The 22,795-nt window shown below is 43.9% G+C and overlaps 1 protein-coding gene across 1 annotated transcript in view; it reads left to right on the forward strand.

Annotated features, from left to right (window-relative positions):
* Window positions 1–22,795, forward strand: part of pdia5 (protein disulfide isomerase family A, member 5) — a 136,966-nt gene that overhangs the window by 1,686 nt on the left and 112,485 nt on the right. The window contains exon 2 of the mRNA XM_080199513.1: window positions 20,606–20,732. Within this exon, the coding sequence (XP_080055639.1) occupies window positions 20,606–20,732 (127 nt within the window). The remainder of the gene's footprint in view (window positions 1–20,605; window positions 20,733–22,795) is intronic.

Raw genomic sequence — 22,795 nt, forward strand, 5'->3', positions numbered from 1 at the left:
GAGGGACATAGTAGTGACAATGTAACAAGTGAGCTATTTCATCAGTCCACAAGCTTATCTGCGTCTGAGTCAACATCCTCTCAAAAGGAAACAAGATCCTGGCAGAGGAAAACAGAAAATGTTAACGTGTGTTAAGTCTGTATCTGAAGAAACAAAGTTAGCATTTCGAGTCTGCAACTTTTTCATCGTCAGTGAAAGATCAAAATACTTCAAATGCTGGACAGAAAGAAAATATGAAAGTTGGTGATGTGTCTTCAATCTGAAATGCTCACTCTTATCTTTCTGGCCTCAGATGACCTGCACTTCATAGGTTTTTAGTTCTCTTCTCAAAAGGGATATTTGGCCAACTTTTTAATAAGTACAAAGAGCAAAGAAAATTACAGCACAGGAACAGACTGTTTGGCCCTCCAAGTCTGCACCGAACATGCTGCCCGACTTAACTAAAACCCCTTTCCCTTCTGGGGACCACATCTCTCTCTTCCCATCCTATTCATGTATTTGTCAAGACGCCTCTTAAAAATCACTACCATTTCTGCTTTCACTACCTCCCCCAGCAACAAGTTCCAGGCAGCCACTACTCTCTGTGTAAAACATCTGCCTTGTACATTTCCTTTAAACCTTGCCCCCTCGTACCTTAAACCTGTGTCCCCTTGTAAGTGACTGTTTCACCCTGTGAAAAAGCTTCTGACTATCCATTCTGTCCATGCCTCTCACAATCTTGCAGACTTCAATCAGGTCGCCCCTCAACCTCCGTCATTCCAGTGAGAACAAATCAGGTTTCTCTAACCCCTCCTCAGAGTTAATGCCTTCCATACCAGGCAACATCCTGGTAAATCTTTTCTGAACCCTCTTCAAAGCCTCCACATCCTTCTGGTAGTGTGGCAACCAGAATTGGACATTATATTCCAAGTGCAGCCGAACTAAGGTTCTATAAAGCTGCAACATGACTTGACAATTTTTAAACTCATTGTCCCGATCGATGAAGGCAAGCATGCCTTATACCTTCTTGACGGCCTTCTCCACCTGCATTGCCACTTTCAGTGACCTCTGTACCTGTACACCCAGATCTCTTTGCCTATCCATACTCTTAAGCGTTCTGCCATTTACTGTATATTTCCTATCTGTATTAGACTTTCCAAAATACATTATCTCGCATTTGTCCGGATTAAAGTCTATCTGCCATCTCTCTGTCCAAGTCTCCAACTGATCTGTATCCTCTGATGGTCTTCATCGCTATTCGCAAATCCACCGACCTTTGTGCCATTTGTCACAGCCCTCCATTCAGAAACGCATCCTTCTCTGCTATCCTCTGTCTTCTTTGACCGAGCCAGTTTTGTATTCACCTTGCCAGGTCACCTCTGGTCCCATGCAGTTTCGCCTTCTGTACCAGTCTACCATGAGGGATCTTGTCAAAGACTTTACTGAAATCCGTGTAGACAACATCCAGTGCCCTATCCTCATCAATCATCTTCGTCACTTCCTTGATAAACTCAGTCAAGTTCGTGAGACACAACCTCCCCTTCACAAAACCATGTTGCCTCTCACGAATATGCCCACTTATTTCCAAGTGGGAATGAATCCTGTCTCAAAGAATCCTCTTCAATAATTTCCTTACCACTGATGTAAGACTCACGGCCTGTAACTACCTGGATTATTCTTGCTACCCTTTTTAAACAAAGGAACAACATTGGCTATTCTCCAATCCTCTGGGACCTCCCCTGTAAAAAGTCTGACAACACCAGGCTTTAGTCCAATCGATTTATTTGATAGTAAATGCACAAGCTTTCGAGGTTTCCCTCTTCGTCAGGTGAATAGAGAGTTCTGGCCTCGGACAGAGCATATAAAGCACAGACAGTTTACTATCAAATAAATCGGTTGGACTAAAATCTGGTGTTGTCAGACTTTTTACTGTGTTTACCCCCGTCCAACGCCGGCACATCCACATCATGACCTCCCCTGTAGTCAGTGAGGATACAAAGATTTCTCTCAAAGCCCCAACAATTTCCTCCCTTGCCTCTCTCAGTATTCTGGGGTATATCCCATCAGGCCCTGGGGACTTGTCTACCTTGATGTTTCTCAAGAACCATAATACCACCTCCTTTTTGATCTCAACATGACTCAAACTATTTACACATCCTTTCCCAGACTCATCATTCACTAATTCCTTCTCTTTGGTGAATACTGACACAAAATACTCATTTAATACCTTGCCCATTTCCTCTGGCTCCACACATAGATTCCCTCCCTTGTCCTTGAGTGGGCCAACCCTCTCCCTGGCTACCCTCTTGCTCTTTACATTTGTATAAAAGCCTTGGGATTTTCCTCAATCCTGCTGGCCAATGCTTTTTCGTAGTTGGGATGAGTTTCCTTGTTTAAAAAATAAACAGTATATAATTCTGAGAATGAACTCAAATCTTCCCATGGCAGTTTGAGAATTTGAATTGAACTTAAAAAGTTGAACTCACATTCAGGAAACCCTTCCTGGTGTCGTGTGGTGCTACCACTGTGCTAAATGGGATAGACTTCAAACAGATACAGCAACTCAAGATTGGATATCGATGGGTCATCAGCAGCAGCAGAATTGTACTCCACCACAATCTACAACCTCATGGTATATCTCCCACTCTACCTTTACCACCAAGCCAGGAGATCCACACTGGTTCAATGAAGTGTGCAGGTGGGCATGCCTAAAAATAAGTTGCCAATCTGTTGGAGTTACAACAGGACTGTTTGCATGTCAAACAGCAAGTAATAAACAGAGCTAAGTGATCCTACAACCAATGGATTAGATCTAAACTCTGCAGGCTGCCACATCCAGTCATGAATGGTGATGGACAATTCAACAACTGGAGAAGGAGGCTCCACAAATATCCCCATCCTCAATGATGGAGAAGCCCTGCTCCTCTTTGCCAACCGCAAAAGGTAAGGCTGAAGCATTTGCAACAATCTTCAGCCAGAAGTTCTGAGTGAATGATCCATCTCGGCCATCGCTTTCACCAACATCACTTTGAGCAACAGGAATGGGCAATGAATGCTGGCCTAGTCAGCGATACCCACACCCTAGAGATAAATAATTGAAGACTAAGACTAGGTTCGATAGAGACACTCAAAATCATGAGGGGGCTGGACAGAGTAGATGGGGAGATGCTGTAAACGGATCAAGAACGAGAGGGCACAGATTTGAAGTGATTTGCAAAATAAGTGAATATGATGTGAGAAGTTGTTTACACAGCGAGTGGTTCAAGTCTGGAATATGCTGCCTGGAAATGTGGTGGAGGCAGGTTCAATTGAGGCAATCAAAATGGCATTCGATGATTACTTAATATGCAGGGGAGCAGCATAAAGTCATGATGCTCATTTGGAGAGCTGGTGCAGAGAGAATGGGCCAAATGGCCTCCTTTAGTGCTGTAGTAATTATAAAATTAACCCTGAAATTGATGGATTAATGTATTTTTGATTTTTTTTTTAAAAGTGTATTGGTGTCGATATATGTTTTATCATTGTTCCCATCTGCATCATCAGTGGCATATCTGTAACCACAAGCATTTTATAGCTCCCCACACACTCTTTACCTATTACCCAAATTTGGATAGAGTTTTTCTTGTACTTAACTGAAATCCTGGTCACAACATTGAGTGCTACACCTTAAGTTTTGTGCAAACACATCTTAATTTGTGAAGCATGGCGACTAAAAGGGAATTGGATAATTATGGGAAGAGAGAATTTTCAGTGCGATGGTTAAAAGGCTGGGAATGGGACTAGCTGAGTTGCATCTGCAGAGAACTGGCACAGCTGGGAAGGGCTGAAGTTCCCCCTTCTGTTCTGTAAAGGCTAAGCTGTGCAACAAGACTATATTCACATCTGGAGTCTTATTAGAAAGGAAACCAGTCTTAAAAATAACATCTCATGACTAGCTGCATATTGATTGCCTGAATTGCTTTATAGAGGGCAGGTACAGGTTATGTAGTGATTAAATGGCTAGATTAGCAATCAGAGGTTTGGTCTAATAAACCAGAAACTATGCAGTCAGATCACAGAAGAGCAGTTTTTTTGCTTTTTTGCACTTGTTTTCAGTAGATCTAAAGAAAATTTGTATAAACCTCCTTAATTTGACGTTTAATAACTGATGAATGTAAATTCTGAATCTCTCAAATAGTCCAATTAGAGTGCGTAATGACTACTTGTTAGATTTTCACAGGTGGGTTTGCGTCCAGGGCTTGTCTTGCTCATCAATCTGAAATCTGTAGTTTTATTCCCAAAGACAATTTCCATGTTCTAATGAGAATGGCATCTTGCAACAATGTGCTAATTACCTCATTAATTAATTTGATATTTGTACTCATAAGTTCCAGCTTCATCAAGCTTGCACTAGAACATGCATTAAAACCTGGTATCTTTAAAAGCCCTGTGAAGCCAGCTTTGTCATGACCATTCAGTTGGCTAATTTTTCCAATGGGCAAGGAAAAATGCATCCTTACCTGATCTACCAGATATGACTTTAGTTCCATGCCAGTGTGCTCGGTCTTTACTGCCCTCTGAAGTGGCTTGACAAACCACTCAGTTACATCCAGAAAAAACAGATACTTGCCTAGATGAGGCCAGCTCCAACAGTATCCGACTGGCACTCTATCCAACCCTGGCATGCCATGGCTATAGTGTGTGCCACCTACAAGATTCAATGCAGCAACTCGCCAAGGCTGCTGCTTTAGCACCTTCCAAACCCACAATCGCTAGCACCTAAAAGGAACAAAGAACACCACCATTTGTAAGTTGCCTTCCAAATCACACTCCATCCTGGCTTGTAAGTGTATCATAGATCCTTCATCGCTGGGTCAAAATGGAACACTCCGCAACAGCACTGTGGGTGTATCTTTGCTGTACAGACTGCAGTGGTCTATGAAGGCAATTCATTTGAGGAAGGTGGGCATATTGAAGCTGACAGCATAACAAAAAGTTCTTTCAGATAAATGGAAAGCTTCAAGTTTACGGATATGTTACAGTAAATAAAATTTGCCTGTATTGTAAATAATGCTTTGGAGCATACAGTCCTGAAAGGTGCCAATCATGGCAGCAACTTCAATCTCTACAGTATGTGCAAAGGGGGTGCTGGGGCCTCAGCTATTTACCATTTATATAGATGATCTGGAGGAGGGAACCGAGTGTAGGGTGTCGAAATTTGCTGATGACACCAAGATTGGGGGAAAGGCAAATTGTGCGGAGGGTGTGGAGAGTCTGCAGAAGGATCTAGATAGGCTGGGCGAATGGGCCAGGAAATGGCAAATGGAATTTAATGTTGGCAAGTGTGAGGTGGTCCACTTTGGTAGGAAGAATGGTAGGAAGGACTATTACTTACGTGGCGAAAAACTGCAGCAGGCGACGGTGCAGAGGGACCTCGGGGTCCTTGTGCATGAGTCGCAAAAACCCAGCCTGCAGGTGCAGCAGGTGGTCAGGAAGGCGAATGGGATGCTGGCCTTCATAGCGAGGGGGATTGAATATAAAAGTAGGGAGGTCTTGCTGCAGCTGTATAGGGCATTGGTGAGGCCGCAGCTGGAGTACTGTGTGCAGTTTTGGGCGCCGCACCTGCGCAAGGATATTTTGGCCTTGGAGGGAGTGCAGAGGAGGTTTACTAGGCTGATACCGGAGTTGAGGGGGTTGAGCTACGAGGAGAGGCTGAATAAACTAGGCTTGTACTCGTTAGAGTTTAGAAGAATGAGGGGAGATCTCATTGAGACGTATAAGATGATGAATGGGATGGATAGGATAGAGGTGGAAAGACTCTTCCCGCTCAAAAAAGACAGTAGGACTAGGGGGCACAGCCTCAAGATAAAGGGGGGGCAGTTCAGAACGGAGTTGAGGAGGAACTTCTTCACTCAAAGGGTGGTGAATCTCTGGAATTCTCTGCCCGTTGAAGTGGTGGAGGCTGCCTCGCTAAATATTTTTAAGAAGCGGGTTGATGGGTTTTTGATAAGAGAGGGGATTAAGGGTTATGGGGAGAGGGCGGGAAAGTGGAACTGAGCCACGACAGATCAGCCATGATCTTATTGAATGGCGGGGCAGGCTCGAAGGGCCAGATGGCCTACTCCTGCTCCTATTTCTTATGTTCTTATGTTCTTATGAATGCTTTAGAATTTACAAGGTGATGTGTTTCCAAATACAGTTTCCCATCTGCACCAAGTTGGCTGATTTGAGCTGGAAAGTCCCAACTATATAGCACCTTATCATTCACTGATATGATAGATGATGATAATTCTTTTTCACCTCCAGTGTGCCAAATCAGCCTTCAGCCAACTGAAGAAAAGAGTATTTTGGGAGCAGGATCTCAAATCTATGACTAAGGTCATTGTTTACTAGGCAGCAGTAATCTCTGTGCAAAGTGCTTCAGGGACTTGGACAGCCTACAACAGGCACTTCAAAGCGCTGGAGAAGCACCACCAGCGGTGACTTCGTAAGATCCTCCAAATCCTGCAGCAAGAAAGATGCTTCAGCATTGTCCTCTCCCAAGCCAAAGTGCCCAGCATTGAGGCACTAATCATACAAAATCAACTATGCTGGGCAGTACTTGTTGCTCATGTGCCTGAATCCGTAACATCTAACTGGTCTACTTGGAACTCAGAGGACTGGAAATGCTTTACAGATGCCTGCAAAAAAATCCCTGAGAGGTCAAACATCCCAACAGATTCAAGAGGTTTGTGACGAAACAACAATACAGCACAGGAACAGGCCCTTCGGCCCACCCTACACCAATTTGCAGTTTCTGTCCCTCTGTTCACCTCCCATTTATGTGTCTATCAAGACGTGTCTTGAACGTTGCTAACATACCTGCGTCTATCACTTCCACTGGCAGTGTGTTCCAAGCATCCATCGCCCAAACAAAACTGAGATGTTTCATCCAGGAAAGCATCACATTCATTGAGAGAATGTAGTGGGAATATGCAGAGATTAAATCGAGGCATCAGAGGGATAAGTCTCCAAAGATCTGTCTGCCCAACCCTTTGAGCACCATCTGCTACGCATGTGATCATCTGGAGATTGTATGTTGAACGTATCAGCCATCTCCAAATCCAAACCAGAGTGGAAGCTAGTCTGAGGAGGAATAGGATCCTACCTTGACACATTTTGGTAGGAAGAAGGTGACCATATGCTCAGAAATAAGTTTGTAAATATACCAGTGTATATAAACATAAATATGTGTCTTTAAGAGAAAAGAGACTGACTATTAGAAATAGTAATCTTGCGATATCTTTTTCAATCGAAAAAACTCAACAGGTTGGAGTTATTTGCTCCCAGAAGAGAAGACTAAGAGATAACCTTAGGAGTTCTTCATTATGAAAGGGTTTAATACAGTAAATATAGGGCAATCTTCCAATTGCAGGCAAGGTAATAGCTAGAAGTCATAAATATAAAGTAGTCACTATGGAGTGATGAGCATGTGGAACTCACTATCACAAGGGTCAATTAAGATTTAAGTGGAATCTACTACTGCATGAAGGAGAAAGCAATAGAAGGAGCAAACAACAGAAGGATATTTTGGTAGGGTGAGATGAAGTTCATTTGGGTCATAAACACCAGCATGGGCCAGTTGGGCTGAATAGCCTGTTTACCTAATGTAAGGACATTGTAATCCTCAATGGCCCAAAATGCTTCACTACCAGTGAATTATTTTTTTGAAGTACATTTACTATTCTCTAGACAAACATGACAGCTAATTTAAATACGGTAGAGAGATGTAAATGCCAAATAAAATGATTATGACGATAATGAATGGTGGAAATACTCGACAGGTCAGGCAGTATCTGTGGAGCGAGAAATAAGAGTTAACATCTCCAGGTTGATCATTTTTCATCAGAACTGGGAGGAGGGCCACGTGGAACATGAACACTGACATGGGCAACTTTGAGCACAGTTGCCTAATTACTTACTGTAGATGCAATGCAATCCTGTCATTTCGCCAGTTCCAGTGAAAGGCCACACCTGAAAGATGCCATCTCTCTCTCTCTCTCCACAGATGTTGTTTGGTTTGCTGAACATTTCCAGCACTTTCTGTTTTTATCTTGGATTTCCAGCATGCATAGTATTTGGCTTTTGTATTTTGTTTTAATAGTCTGGGTTGTATGAAGAATGTTGGTTGCCAAAGTCACTCAGAGAGCTGTGTACTACTCGTTCAAATAATGCTACTGAATCTCTTGTATCTGCTTGGATAGGTCTGTATTGAACTGGTTAGACCCAATCTGGAGTATTGTGTTCAGTTCTACCTATTTTTCCTCAGAAAGGATATATGTGTTGGCCGTAAAGGAGGAGTAAGATTGATTCACCAGAGTAATATCAGGTCTGGTAAAAGTTAAATTATAGCACAATTTGCATAGACTAGGCTTGTATTCCCTCGACTGCAAATACAAGAAATATAACAGTTGTATAAAATGATTTGGTTAGGTCTATAGAGAAAACCTCCTGATGGATTGAAGTGCAGAACAAGGGGTCATAACCTTAAAATGGGAGCTAGGCTGTTTAGGGGTGATGTCAGGGAAATATTTCTTCATACAGCAGTGGAAATTTCAAACCCTTGGCATATCTCCACTTCCCTGCCAAAAAGAAAATCAGCTGTTGAGGCTTGAGGATCATTGGGAATTTTCGAAACAGGTCGTTAGATTTTTTATTAGGGAAGGGTATTGGGTTTAACGGAGTTTTGATACAGATCCATCATGATCAAAATCAATTGCAGAACAGGCCTGAGGGGTTGAATGGCCTACATCTGTTCCTTCCTAATTGCTCATGCCAAAGGTAGCAACTGCAACAATGCAACACACCTTGAAAGGCTCATGTATTTGTCATTAACGTGACCTCCAGACCCTTGAGTTCAGCTAGCTACCACCAATTGAACTAAGCTTCTTAAGTCATGGAGCTGACATTGGGGAAGGTTATGGGATGACATTAAGTTTAAACTCAGTGACCGACAGTGTGCCCATCTTTGGTCAGAGGGCACTGGTTGAGAGTAAATCAAGATCAGGTGCGACGTTGCCTATAGCTGAAATCTTCCAGTAGCAATCAGTGGTAAGAATGTTGGTGATTATCTTTTCTTCTTCCAATCTTAAAGCTGATGTTGATAACAGTATTTCAAATGCATCTCTTTCTGCTTATGAATATTAGTATCTATTTGTGGAGAATATGCAAATTCTAGCATGCAAAAATAGCAAATGAGATGTGACAATGATCCAAGGTTGATGCACGCTCTTGCATATCACTCTGTTCTAGTTCAGTTAATGGCTCATCAGTGAACCGAAATAAAATACCGTTTCGGAATAATGTTCTGCAACTGTGAATTTAACATAACAGATAATGTTGAGTAACCTTTTAACAGCACATATCTTTACCCTGGGACTTATTCCAAATCTCATTTTTGCTACTGTGGTTAAATTGGGTGAATTTCCTGAAATGCTGATGCTGGTTTCCAATTTTCCTACTGTGTTTCAAGAACTTGTTAACTGTGACTTCTTGTCTAGGGGCGGCACAGCAGTTAGCATTGCTGCTTCACAGCACCAGGGATCCAGGTTTGATTCGTAGCTTGGGGTCACTGTTAGTGTGGAGTTTGCACATTCTCCCTGTGTCTGTGTGGGTTTCCTCCAGGTGCTCTGGTTTCCTCCCACTTTCTGAAATGGGTTAGGTGCATTGACCTGTACAGGCGCCAAACTGTGGCAACTAGGGGAATTTCACAGTAACTTCATTGCAGTGTTAAACCTTACTTCTGACTAACAAATAAACTATAGACGTTAAACTTTGTGTTTGTTTTGCACCTTTTATCATTACTGTGCTAAGCAAAAAACTCCTTTTCAACTCTTGACATGTTTTTAAAAATGGCTAACGGGTTATTCACTAATTTAACTGCAGATCTTGTGGCCATGAAAACGGTTTCTGTCATGAATTTATTTTATCAATTGGTCCAAGAAATAAATAAATATGAACCTCGACATTGTTTAGTATTTTTTCAGTTGTGTAGTCAGTCTAAAGGGTCTCACACTCGCATGCTCTCCATTGTAATTTTTCTTGTCTTTATGCCAAACTGATTTTTGATTTGATTTTTGTCATATGTATTAACGTACAATGAAAAGTATTGTTTCTTGCGTGCTATACAGACAAAGCGTACCATTCGTAGAGAAGGAAACGAGAGAGTGCAGAATGTAGTGTTACAGTCGTAGCTAGGGTGTAGAGAAAGATCAACTTAATGCAAGGTAGGTCCATTCAGAAGTCTGACAGCAGCAGGGAAGAAGCTGTCCTTGAGTCAGTTGGTACATGACCTTAGACCTCTGTATCTTTTTCCCGACGGAAGAAGGTGGAAGAGAGGACGTCAGGGGTATGTGGGGTCCTTAATTATGCTTGCTACTTTGCCGAGGCAACTGCAGGTATAGACAGAGTCAATGGATGGGAGGCTGGTTTGCATGATGAATTGAGCTACATTCATGACCTTTTGTAGTTTCTTGTGTTCTTGGGCAGAGCAGGAGCCATTTGACATTGAGGGAGAGATTATTGTTGCCGCACTAGTTCATCGAATTTATCTATCTCATTCCTGTCTCGTAATTGTTTGAGATCTGACCCACTATGGTGGTGTTGTCAGCCAACTTAAAAATCAAATTGGTGGGGAATTTGGTCATAGGTGTATATGGAGTATAGTAAGGGTCTTAGAACACAGCCTTGTGGGACACGGGTGTTGAGGGTGATCGTGGAGGAGGTGTTGTCTATCCTTCTTGATTGTGGCCTGTGACTGGGAAGCTTAGAATCCAATTGCAGAGGGAGGTGCTGAGGCCCAAGCTACGGAGTTTGGAGATGAGTTTCCTGGGAATAATAGTGTTGAAAGCTGAACTGTAGTCAATAAATTGTAGTCTGACAAAGGTGTCCTTGTTATCTAGGTGTTCCAGGGTTGAGTGTAGGGCCAGGGAGATGCCGTCTGCTGTTGCGGCAGTAGGCAAACTGTAGTGGATCCAGGTAGTTCGGAAGGCTGGAATTGATTTTTGCCATGACTTGTGTTTCGAAGCACTTCATAATGATGAATGTCAGAGCCACAAGCTGATAGTCATTAAGGCACGCTGCTTGGTTTTTCTTAGATACCAGGATGATAGTTATCGTCTTGAAGCAGATAGGGAACTCAGATTGTTGTAAAGAAAGGTTGAAGATGTCTGTGAATATCCCCAGTAGCTGATCCACACAGGATCTGGGTGATCGTCCAAGTACCCCATCTGCGTCAGTCAGTTTCCGCAGGTTGACCTTTGAGAAAGCTGCTCAGACATCTGCAAAAGAGAGAAAACGTGCATGTGTTTATTTAACTTTTTATCCAATTTAGAACCAATTCTCATTTGCAATAGTGACTTGGGCAATGGGCTTTAACATTGCAGCAACAAAACCTACACCACAATACAATTTACTTAAAGACTAAAACACTAAAGTACAAATTAGCAGTGAAATGGAGTTGACAGTTTAGCACCTAAGTGTCAGTAAACAGAGCCTTAACCCTCTGTGGAAGGCATCCAATGGTAATAAAGATTAGTGGCTTTATTTTTAGTTGTACCTGGTCCCAGTCACTGGCTATCGTAAACTGAAATGAGTTACTACAGAAGACTCTGCTCACTCTTGGTGGAACCAATTTGATCAAATCACATGACCTCACATAAAAAGGGACAGTAAAACTTAAATTTTTTCAAAAATGCTGGTGTTTTCCCCAGCAAGGTCCAATAAATTAACAGAAGCCAATGGTGTTGGCACCTTGTGTGCAATGCAGGTCAGTTAATCAGGGAGTACGGGTCGCAGTGATGGCTGTGAAATGGGGCAGCAGTCACAAATCCAACTGCAGCATTAAAAAGGACATGTGACTTACCAAGAGGGGTTTTGGAGGCTATTTTATAAATGAGGTCACTGAAATCGAAAACTGGCAGGATAGACATCTGAACTGTGATGTATCTGGTAGAGTGAGTGAAGCAGGACTTGCTGTGCAGCCTTTCATGGCTTTGGGATATTCCCAATTACATAGAAACGAAGAAAAGTACAACAGACGAACAGGCCCTTCGGCCCTCCAAGTGCCAATCACAATGTCCTAACTAAACTAAAATAAAACCTTCTGCCCTTACTTGGTCTGTATCTCTCTCATCCTTTCCTTTTCATGTACCTATCTATATACCTATCAAATGTTGCTAATGTGCCTGCTTCCACCACCTCTGGCACCGTGTTCCTGGCACTCACCACTTTCTGCGGGAAAATCTTCCTCCGCACATCTCCCTTAAACCTTTCCTAAACATAGCAAATAGGAGCAAGAGTAGGTCACTAGATAAGGTCCCTCATGGCAGGCCGGTGCAAAAGACCAAATCACAGGGGATCAAGGGTGAACTAGCTTGATGAGTTCAGAACTGGGTTGGTCATAAAAGACAGATGGTAGCATTAGATGGTGTTTTTCTGAATGGAGGTCTGTAACTAGTGGTGTTCTGCAGGGATCAGTGCTGGGATCTCTGTTGTTTGTAATATGTATAAATGACTTGGAAGAAAATGTAGCTGGTCTGATTAGCAAGCTTGTGGATGATAACTCAGATTGCTGGAGTTGTTATTAGTGATGAAGATTGTCAGAGAATACAGCAGGATATAGATAGGCTAGAAAGTTAGGTGGAGAAGTGGGAGATGGAATTTAATCCGAACAAATGCAAGCTGATGCATCTTGGTCAATCCAATTCGGGTGGAAGCCACAAAATAAATGGCAGAACTATCAGGAGCATGGACACATAGATCTGGGAGTACCGGCCTACAGATCCTTAAGTGGCAGCACAGGTGGAAAATGTGGTGAAGAAAGATATGGTATGCTTGTCTTCATCAGACTCAACATTGAGTATAAAAGTTGGCAAATTATGTTGCAATTATGTAAAAAGCATTGATTAGGCCACATTTGGAATACTGCATCCAATTCTGGTCACCACACTACCAGAAGGACATGGAAGCTTTGGAGGGAGTAGAGAAAAGGTTTTCTAGGATGTTGCCTGGCATGGAGGGTATTAACTTTGAGCAGAGGTTGAATAAACTGGGATTGCTCCCCCTGGAAAAATGAAGGCTGAGGGGTGACCTGATAGAAGTTTATAAAATTATGAGGGACATAGATAAGACGAAGAGTTGAAAACTTTTTCCAATTACAAGGGGGCACGAGTTCAAGGTAAGAGGGGAAAGGTTCTGTAGAGATGTACGGGGGAAACTTTTAACACAGAGGATGGTGGGGACCTGGAACGCACTGCCAAGTGAGGGGTTGAAGCAGCCATGTTAGCAACATTTAAGACTTTTCTGGATAGACATACGAGCAGCTGGGAATAGAAGTACGCAGGCAGTTGCTTTAAACAGGACAGTTTGACTGGAGCAGGCTTGGTGGGCCAACAGGCCTGTTCTGTGCTGTACTGTTCTTTGTTCTTTTGTTCTTTGTCATAAGAACATAAGAACATAAGAAATAGGAGCAGGAGTAGGCCATCTGGCCCTTCGAGCCTGCCCCGCCATTCAATAAGATCATGGCTGATCTGTCGTGGCTCAGTTCCACTTTCCCACCCTCTCCCCATAACCCTTAATCCCCTCTCTTATCAAAAACCCATCAACCCGCTTCTTAAAAATATTTAGCGAGGCAGCCTCCACCACTTCAACGGGCAGAGAATTCCAGAGATTCACCACCCTTTGAGTGAAGAAGTTCCTCCTCAACTCCGTTCTGAACCGCCCCCCCTTTATCTTGAGGCTGTGCCCCCTAGTCCTACTGTCTTTTTTGAGCGGGAAGAGTCTCTCCACCTCTATCCTATCCATCCCATTCATCATCTTATACGTCTCAATGAGATCTCCCCTCATTCTTCTAAACTCTAACGAGTACAAGCCTAGTTTATTCAGCCTCTCCTCATAGCTCAACCCCCTCAACTCCGGTATCAGCCTAGTAAACCTCCTCTGCACTCCCTCCAGGGCCAAAATATCCTTGCGCAGGTGCGGCGCCCAAAACTGCACACAGTACTCCAGCTGCGGCCTCACCAATGCCCTATACAGCTGCAGCAAGACCTCCCTACTTTTATATTCAATCCCCCTCGCTATGAAGGCCAGCATCCCATTCGCCTTCCTGACCACCTGCTGCACTTGCAGGCTGGGTTTTTGCGACTCATGCACAAGGACCCCGAGGTCCCTCTGCACCGTCGCCTGCTGCAGTTTTTCGCCACGTAAGTAATAGTCCTTCCTACCATTCTTCCTACCAAAGTGGACCACCTCACACTTGCCAACATTAAATTCCATTTGCCATTTCCTGGCCCATTCGCCCAGCCTATCTAGATCCTTCTGCAGACTCTCCACACCCTCCGCACAATTTGCCTTTCCCCCAATCTTGGTGTCATCAGCAAATTTCGACACCCTACACTCGGTTCCCTCCTCCAGATCATCTATATAAATGGTAAATAGGTGAGGCCCCAGCACCGACCCCTGGGGCACCCCACTAGTCACCAACCGCCAATCCGAATAGCACCCATTGACCCCCACTCTCTGCCTCCTATTTGACAACCAATCCTCTATCCACGCTAACACCCTACCCCCAACTCCATGTCCTCTGACCTTCTGCAGTAACCTCTTGTGAGGTACCTTATCAAACGCCTTCTGAAAATCCAGAAAGACCACATCCACCGGCTCTCCTCTATCCACCGCCCTAGACACATCCTCATAGAACTCCAGTAAATTCGTCAGACACGACTTCCCTTTAATGAAACCGTGTTGCGTCTGCCCTATCAAGCAATTCCCTTCAAGATGCCTCGCAATTTCCTCCTTAATGACGGATTCTAACATTTTACCTACCACAGACGTTAAACTAACCGGCCTGTAATTCCCCGCCTTTTGCCTGGCACCCTTCTTAAACAACGGCGTAACATTAGCCGTTTTCCAATCCTCCGGCACTTCCCCGGAATCCAGCGACGTCTGGAAAATAACCACCAAGGCATCCACTATCACCTCCGCCATTTCTTTCAGAACCCTCGGATGCATTCCATCCGGTCCTGGGGACTTGTCCACAATCAGCCCCTCCAGTCTGTCGCGCACCACCTCTCTAGTAACAGTAATGTCATTAAGACCCTCCAGTCCTACCACCTTTCCATCGCTAACACCCGGCAAATTATTCACGTCCTCCTCCGTGAAGACAGAAACAAAAAAGTTATTCAAGACCTTAGCCATATCCCCATCCCCTACCACTAGGTCCCCTTTCTCATCCGCTAAGGGACCAACGTTCACCCTAGCCAGCCTCTTCCTTTTTATATATTTATAAAAACTCTTGCTATCCTTTTTTATATTAAGCGCTAGCCCAGCTTCATAGCTTCTTCTACCCTCCTTTATCAACTTTTTTGTCAATCTTTGTTGACATTTAAACCTTTCCCAATCCTCTTCTCGCCCACTGCTCTTAGCTACTCTAAATTCCTCCGCTTTTAATTTAACACTTTCCTTCACCTCCTTCGTTATCCACGGCTTATTACCTCTCTTCCTACTGTCCTTTTTAACCATCGGAATAAATTTCTGCTGAGCACCAAGAAAGATCTCCTTAAAGATCCTCCACTGCTCCTCAGCAGACCTACCTTCCAACGCGCTCCCCCAGTCCACATTCGCCAATTCTTCTCTCATCCTACCATACTCCCCTCTATTCAAACAAAGGACACGTGTCCGGGAACCCACTTTCTCCTCCTCCATCTGCAACAGAAACTCCACCATACAATGATCACTCTCTCCAAGAGGATCCTTCACCTCAAGGTCCCTAATTCTACCCGCCTCATTACATAGCACCAGATCCAAGATAGCTCGCTCCCTCGTCGGCTCCAACACACACTGTTCCAGGAAACTATCCCGGCAGCATTCCAAGAACTCCTCCTCGAGCCCACCTCGTCCAACATGGGTCGACCAATCAATATGCAGATTGAAATCCCCCATAACTACTGCCGTCCCATTCCTGCACGTCCAGCCCTTGTAACCTCTTTCACCTTTCATTCTGATCATGGCTGATCATCCAACTCAATAACGTGTTCCCACTTTCTCCCCATATCCTTTGATCCCTTTAGTTCCAAGAGCTACGTCTAACTGATTCTTGAAAGCATACAATGTTTTGACCTCAACAGCTTTCAGTGGTAACAAGTTCCACAGGCTGAGCACTTTCCAGGTGAAGAAACCTTTCTCCATCTCAATGCTAAATGTTTTACCCATGTCCTTAGATTGGGACCCCTGGTTCTGGTCTTCCTTGCCAGTCTGGAACGTCCTTCCTGCGTCTACCCTGTCTTGTCTGTTAGGATTTCCTAGGTTTCTCCCTCATCCTTCTAACCTCCAGCAAATATCCTATCAATTTAACTGAGGTACTCAGAATTGCATAAATAATGAATTCACTTTGAAAAGCTGTCATTGCTGTTCTGTAGGAAATCATTGAGTTAATGTGTGCAAAGTAATTTACAACGAACAGCAATGTGACGAATATCTGTGTAGGTGGTGTTGGAAATCGGAACCCTGCTCAGCATATCAGTCGAGCTCCCTACTCTTTAAACCCCTGCCTGAATCGCAGACAAGGCCTGGGTTTGCCATCTCCTCCTGAAAGAGCATCTGTCAGAGTGCAGCACTCCCTCTGTATTCCCTCAAGTGAGAACTCTGTCCAATGCATAACCGAACTCTTCAGGGAAAGGAGTGTTTGACAGGATTCCAGTCAGGTGGTGAATTCAAAACTAAAACGCAGAAGAGCCTTCCCTTGTTGAAAGAGTTTATTGGCTTTGCCCAGTGTCAACACTTCTCACCCCCACTCAGTCCACCTCCCATGTTAATTAAGTTTATTTATTAGTGTCACAAGTAAGGCTTACATTAAATCTGCAATGAAGTTACTGTGAAATTCCCCTAAACGCCATACCATGGCACCTGTTCGGGTCATTGCATTTGGAGAGAAATTGGAGCGCCCAGAAGAAACTCACGCAGACACGGAGAGAACGTACAAACGCCACACAGTTAGTGACCCAAGCCGGGAATCGAACGTGGGCCTTTGGCTCTGTGAGGCAGCAGTGCTAACCTCTGTGCTACCGTGCCAGTTTGTGGTGGGTGACTTAATCTTCCAGCAGGGTGAGTGGTACAGTCAGCTTCAACATACCATGGTGAGGAAGCAGCTAGAGTTCCTGATTGAAAACCTGTTCACCTTGTACAGGACTGAACTATAAATGCATTAACACTTCTTTCTCACTGAACATGGCACTCTCCAAGTTGAGATAAGTTAGTGCTTACATTTCGCCCTGTCACATGGAATGCACATCACAATTTCTAATTTTAACACTTTCGAACGAGATAGACAGTTTGGTCCGTGAGTTTTAATTGTTGAAGGACTCTTCTCTCAGGTAATTCTAAACAGTTGCCACAGATACAGTTTGGTTATCTTGACCCTTTTGTCCAACAGACTGAGCATTGCGTTGAAGCTTTGTTCTAATTGTTTGTCAAAATAGCACTTTTGATAATTGACAAGCCGTTAATAATGATGAACGTAATGCAATTATTAGAGATAGCATTGTCTAATTATTTTGTTTCAGTTTGTTTTGAAAGATGTTGAAGGATTTATCCATTCCTGTTTGCGCAAGCCTACTTACTGTCTTGTCTGAAAACTGCTAAACTGAATCAATCAGTGCCTTCATGTTGGCAAAGAAATGAGCAGCCCTGTTTCAAGGATGTAATTTGTATTTGAGATAGTGCAGGAGAATCATTTTGCTTGCTTTGACAATTTGAGGAAAATAGATATTGCTTGTTTGATGGCAAATAAATCTACACACTGGATTATAGACCAAGCCTTGGTTTGTAGTCTCTTCCATTAACTGAAGGCTGGGCAATTGTGATAGATGTCAATAAGTGAAGCGCAGTCACAAGCACTCACTCTGTGAACTCTGGAGTTTGGAATCATTTATTTAGGTACGGGTTTGAAAAGAGATGCGAAGACTGCTGACACCCTTGCTACATTGGTCAACTCTGCTCCTGCCTTAGCTTCCCCTGTTGAAACTTCATGCACATGTGTGTTACCTCTGCACTTAACTATTCCAAGCTCTCCTGTCCAGCCTCTATCTCCCATCCGATATTAACCTGCTGCTCATACTCTTAACTTGCAGTATCACCCCTGTGCTTTCTGGCTGATGGTGTGGTTTCTGGCCTGGCAGCACCTCCATTTAAAATTCTCATCCTTGTTTCCAAATCCCCCCACAACCTTATTCCTCCCTATCTCTGCAAATATGTTTTTTTTTACTCATTCATGGGACATGAGCATCGCTGGCTGGCCAGCATTTATTGCCCATTCCTAACTCCCTTGGAGGGCAATTGTGGCTTTGGAGTCACATGTAGGCCAGACCAGGTAACGACGTCAGATTTCCTTCCCTAAAGAAAATTAGTGAGCCACATGGGTTTTTTATGACAATCAACAATGGTTTCATGGTCATCAGTAGATTCGTAATTCCAGATATCTTTTATTGAATTTAAATTCCACCTTTTGCCGTGACGAGATTCAAACCCACTTTGGTGGTCCACTTTGGTAGGAATAATGGTAGGAAGGATTATTACTTACGTGGAGAAAAACTGCAGCAGGCGACGGTGCAGAGGGACCTCGGGGTCCTTGTGCATGAGTCGCAAAAACCCAGCCTGCAGGTGCAGCAGGTGGTCAGGAAGGCGAATGGGATGCTGGCCTTCATCGCGAGGGGGATTGAATATAAAAGTAGGGAGGTCTTGCTGCGGCTGTATAGGGCATTGGTGAGGCCGCAGCTGGAGTACTGTGTGCAGTTTTGGGCACCGTACTTACGCAAGGATATTTTGGCCTTGGAGGGAGTGCAGAGGAGGTTTACTAGGCTGATGCCGGAGTTGAGGGGGTTGAGCTATGAGGAGAGGCTGAATAAATTAGGCTTGTACTCGTTAGAGTTTAGAAGAATGAGGGGAGATCTCATTGAGACGTATAAGATGATGAATGGGATGGATAGGATAGAGGTGGAGAGACTCTTCCCGCTCAGAAAGGATAGTAGGACTAGGGGGCACAGCCTCAAGATAAAGGGGGGGCGGTTTAGAACGGAGTTGAGGAGGAACTTCTTCACTCAAAGGGTGGTGAATCTCTGGAATTCTCTGCCCGTTGAAGTGGTGGAGGCTGCCTCGCTAAATATTTTTAAGACGCGGGTTGATGGGTTTTTGATAAGAGAGGGGATTAAGGGTTATGGGGAGAGGGCGGGAATTTGGAACTGAGCCACGACAGATCAGCCATGATCTTATTGAATGGCGGGGCAGGCTCGAAGGGCTAGTTGGCCTACTCCTGCTCCTATTTCTTATGTTATGTTATGTTAAACCCGGAGATAATACCGCTAGGCCATCACTTCCCCAGACTTACAAGCCTCAGAGCTCTCTCCGCTCCAATTTTAGCTTTTTGTGCATGGTTGATTTTAATTACTCCACCACTGGGGGCCATGGCTTCAGACATTAAAGGCAGAACAACCATAGGATCCGTACAGTGCAGAAGGAGTACGTTCAGCCCATTGAATCTTACCAAAGCCCAACCCCACACCCTACTCTTGAAGACCCATGCATTTACCAATGGCCAAATTGCCTAACTTACACATCTTTGGACACTAAGGGACAATTTGGCATGGCCAACCCACCTAATTTTCACATCTTTGGACTTTGCGTATGCTCTAAGTTCTGGAATTCCATCCCACAACTTTTCTATCCTTGGAGTTTGATTCCCCAGAGCATTATCCTAGTCCAGTGACAATACCATTACACCACTGCCTCCCAATCACATGCCTTGGAACGATTTATTACATTGGGCACAGTGTTAGCACTACTGACTCACGGCACCAGGGTCCTGAGTTCGAATCCCGGCTTGGGTCACTGTCTGTGTGGAGTTTACGCATTTTCCCCATGTCTGTGAGGGTTTCCTCCAGATGTTCCAGTTTCCCCTCACACTCCAAAGATGTGCGGGTTAAGTGGATTGGCCATGCTGAATTGCCCCTTAGTGTCGGGGGGGCTAGCTAGGGTAAATTCATGGGGTTATGAGGATAGGGCCTGGTTGGGATTGTGGTCAGTACAGGCTTGATGGGCCGAATGGCCTCTTTCTGCACTGTAGGATTCTATAATTGGCATGTGTTACAAAAATGCTAGTTGTTGATGCAAAGCCGGTGGCCATTAACATTAAGCCTTTGTTCAATATCGAGTACATTAAGAAGTTGCTCTTTTGATTTGTCCTGCAATTTGGTTAATTTAGTTTAATTGGTTTACCCCATAAAAATCTCAGGGTAACTGGCACCAGGCTGAACCTTTAAAAGGCCAAGTTAACTTTGCGTAACCACTATAAATGCTGATTTATAAGGAGAGCTATTTTTGAACAGCGAAATGGTTTCTCCAGCAATGGAGTTTTAGTCTTTTGGCGAATATTTTCAGTATTGAACAAAATACTGTCATGTGAAATTATAGTGGAAGCGGCTTGTATCTACTTCTGTGCTTAAGGTCTGGAACTCTGCTGATGTAAGATTTATGGGAAATCAATGGAACCATTGCAGGCATTATCCTGTGTGAGTGCACCTATTTCCAGCTGCCCGATTTACCTGTTTTCTTCCCCAAGACGGTCCTGTCCACTTGCCTAATGGCAGCTAAAGTGTCTCCGCTGATTGAGAAAATTGATGACCAAAAAGAACTAAAGAAACTCACACGGACCAGAAACAACGTGTTGGTGCTATACTCCAAATCAGGTGAGCAGATTCTGCGTCTTTGTCCGATAACCTGGAGCTTTTACTTTGTACTCCCTGACCTGTAAACCGCACCCCATTTCACCTGAATCGTGACATCATGTCTTATCTGCATGGGTGACCTCATTCAACAGCATGCAATCTGGCTCTGCATGTACACTGATGACCTTCTCAATCATTCCACTGTCAGACAGCTTGTTTGATGGCCAGTACTGGATGAGTAGAAACTTCCTCCAGTTAGATATTAGAAATACTAAAGCCATCGTCTTCAGTCCCTGCCCAAACTCTGTTCCCTGTCTATTGACTTTATCCCTGTCCCTGGCAACTGTCTGAGGCCGAATCAAACTGTTTGCAACCTTGGTATTATATTTGACCCTGACATAAGCTACCAGCTCATGTCCACATTAGGCTGCCCTCGTCCATCTTTGTAACATCGCTTCACTCTGCACTGGTTTAGTTTAGATGTGTCGAGATTCTTATCTTCCATCCTTTATAATCTTAAACTAATCTAAAACTCTTCCACCCAAATCTGAACTTGTACCAGCTCCTTGTTACCTATCGTCTCTACTCCATGACTTGTAATGGCTCCCAAGTTAAGCAGTGCCTCAAATTTTATAATTCTCTTTCTCGTTTTCCAATTCTTCTATATATTTGTAACCTTCACCAGCCCTTCAATTCCCCAAAATATCTACATTGCTCCACTTTATACCTCTTGTTAATATCCTATTTTGATCATTCCATCATTAGAAGCTGTTCTATTTGCCGCCTCCCCTTTTGGGAAGGGGGTCTGGTGACCTCAACACCCAACCTGGCCGATGTGAAACTCCAGTTCCATAACAAAGGGACTGACTTCCGGCTGGCTTAATTAAACCTTTCCCCTCCCTGCTTCTCTCTTCCTTTACAATGGTTAAAACCTACCTCTTTTTGATCAAACTTTTGGCCACTACCCCAACATAACCTTGTGTCACCATTGGTTTGCTAATGGTGCTGTGAAGCACTTGGGGCATCTTGGTGCATTAAGGCCATTATATAAGTGCAAATTGTTGCTTCTGTCTCACCCAATGTGTTACCATTTTTTATTAGACGTGGGTGACCTTTGGTGTGTTGCCAAGTGATACGTCTCCTTTTTTATTGAAAATGGTAATTGAAGGCCCTTCCTTGTCCATCTTCTTTGAATGAGCTCTCAGTTGAACATGGGATGGCTGAAGACCAGTCCCCCATTCCCTGAAGTAGCAATGGGGAGATGGGTGAACAACGAGAGCCAGAAAACTGTAAAGGAAAATTGAGGCCTAAATGAAAAGTGGACCCAAGGGGGACAGACAAGTCCAAGGACAATATCTTTAATTGTTAATCAAATTTCAGAATTAAATATGGCACCTTAAAAGATGGCTCTTCAAAGAATTGTAGCAAGATTCAAGCATGTCTAATATTGTCCTCCAGTTACAGTCCTTGTTTATTCACATGAGTTGATGTCATGTCAAAACCATCACCTCGAACTGTTCCCACCACCACTGTGATAGTGTGTAACCACCAGCATTGTGTAGCTCACTAAACTTCTTCAGGAACAACCCACATTTGGACGGCACAAGCATCATCTCCAGCTGGTCTTTAAAACATGGAAATTTCACACCCACGTTGCCTTAATCCTACTCGCAGCTCTGTGCGCTGTATTTTAATCAGCAGTTAAGGCTTTGTGAAGGTGCAGCCTATTTGCCTGTGAAGCTGCACAGTGTATATCCCTGACTGGAATACTATCAAGAAAAAGGAGGCACACCTTTTAAAGACAAAACAAAAAGAAATCAATAGCTGTGACATGAAGCTGTTATGTTGTTGTAGAAAGCCAACTGTGTTTGCGAATGTCCTTCGGGAAGGACACCTTCTGTCTTTTAACACCCAGCCTGACCTATATCTGAATCCAGCTCCACGCTAAAGTGACTGACTTTCAGCTGGCCTCTGGAATGACCTAGTAAGCCACTCAGTTGTATCAGAACACCACAAAGCAAAAACGCAACAGCCTGAGAAGGAAGAGGGTGACCAGGGGTGGAGAAATGCCAGGCTGGCCAATG

This window comes from Carcharhinus amblyrhynchos, chromosome 11, assembly GCF_965287045.1.
Source record: "Carcharhinus amblyrhynchos chromosome 11, sCarAmb.v2.hapA, whole genome shotgun sequence".
NCBI lineage: Eukaryota > Metazoa > Chordata > Chondrichthyes > Carcharhiniformes > Carcharhinidae > Carcharhinus > Carcharhinus amblyrhynchos.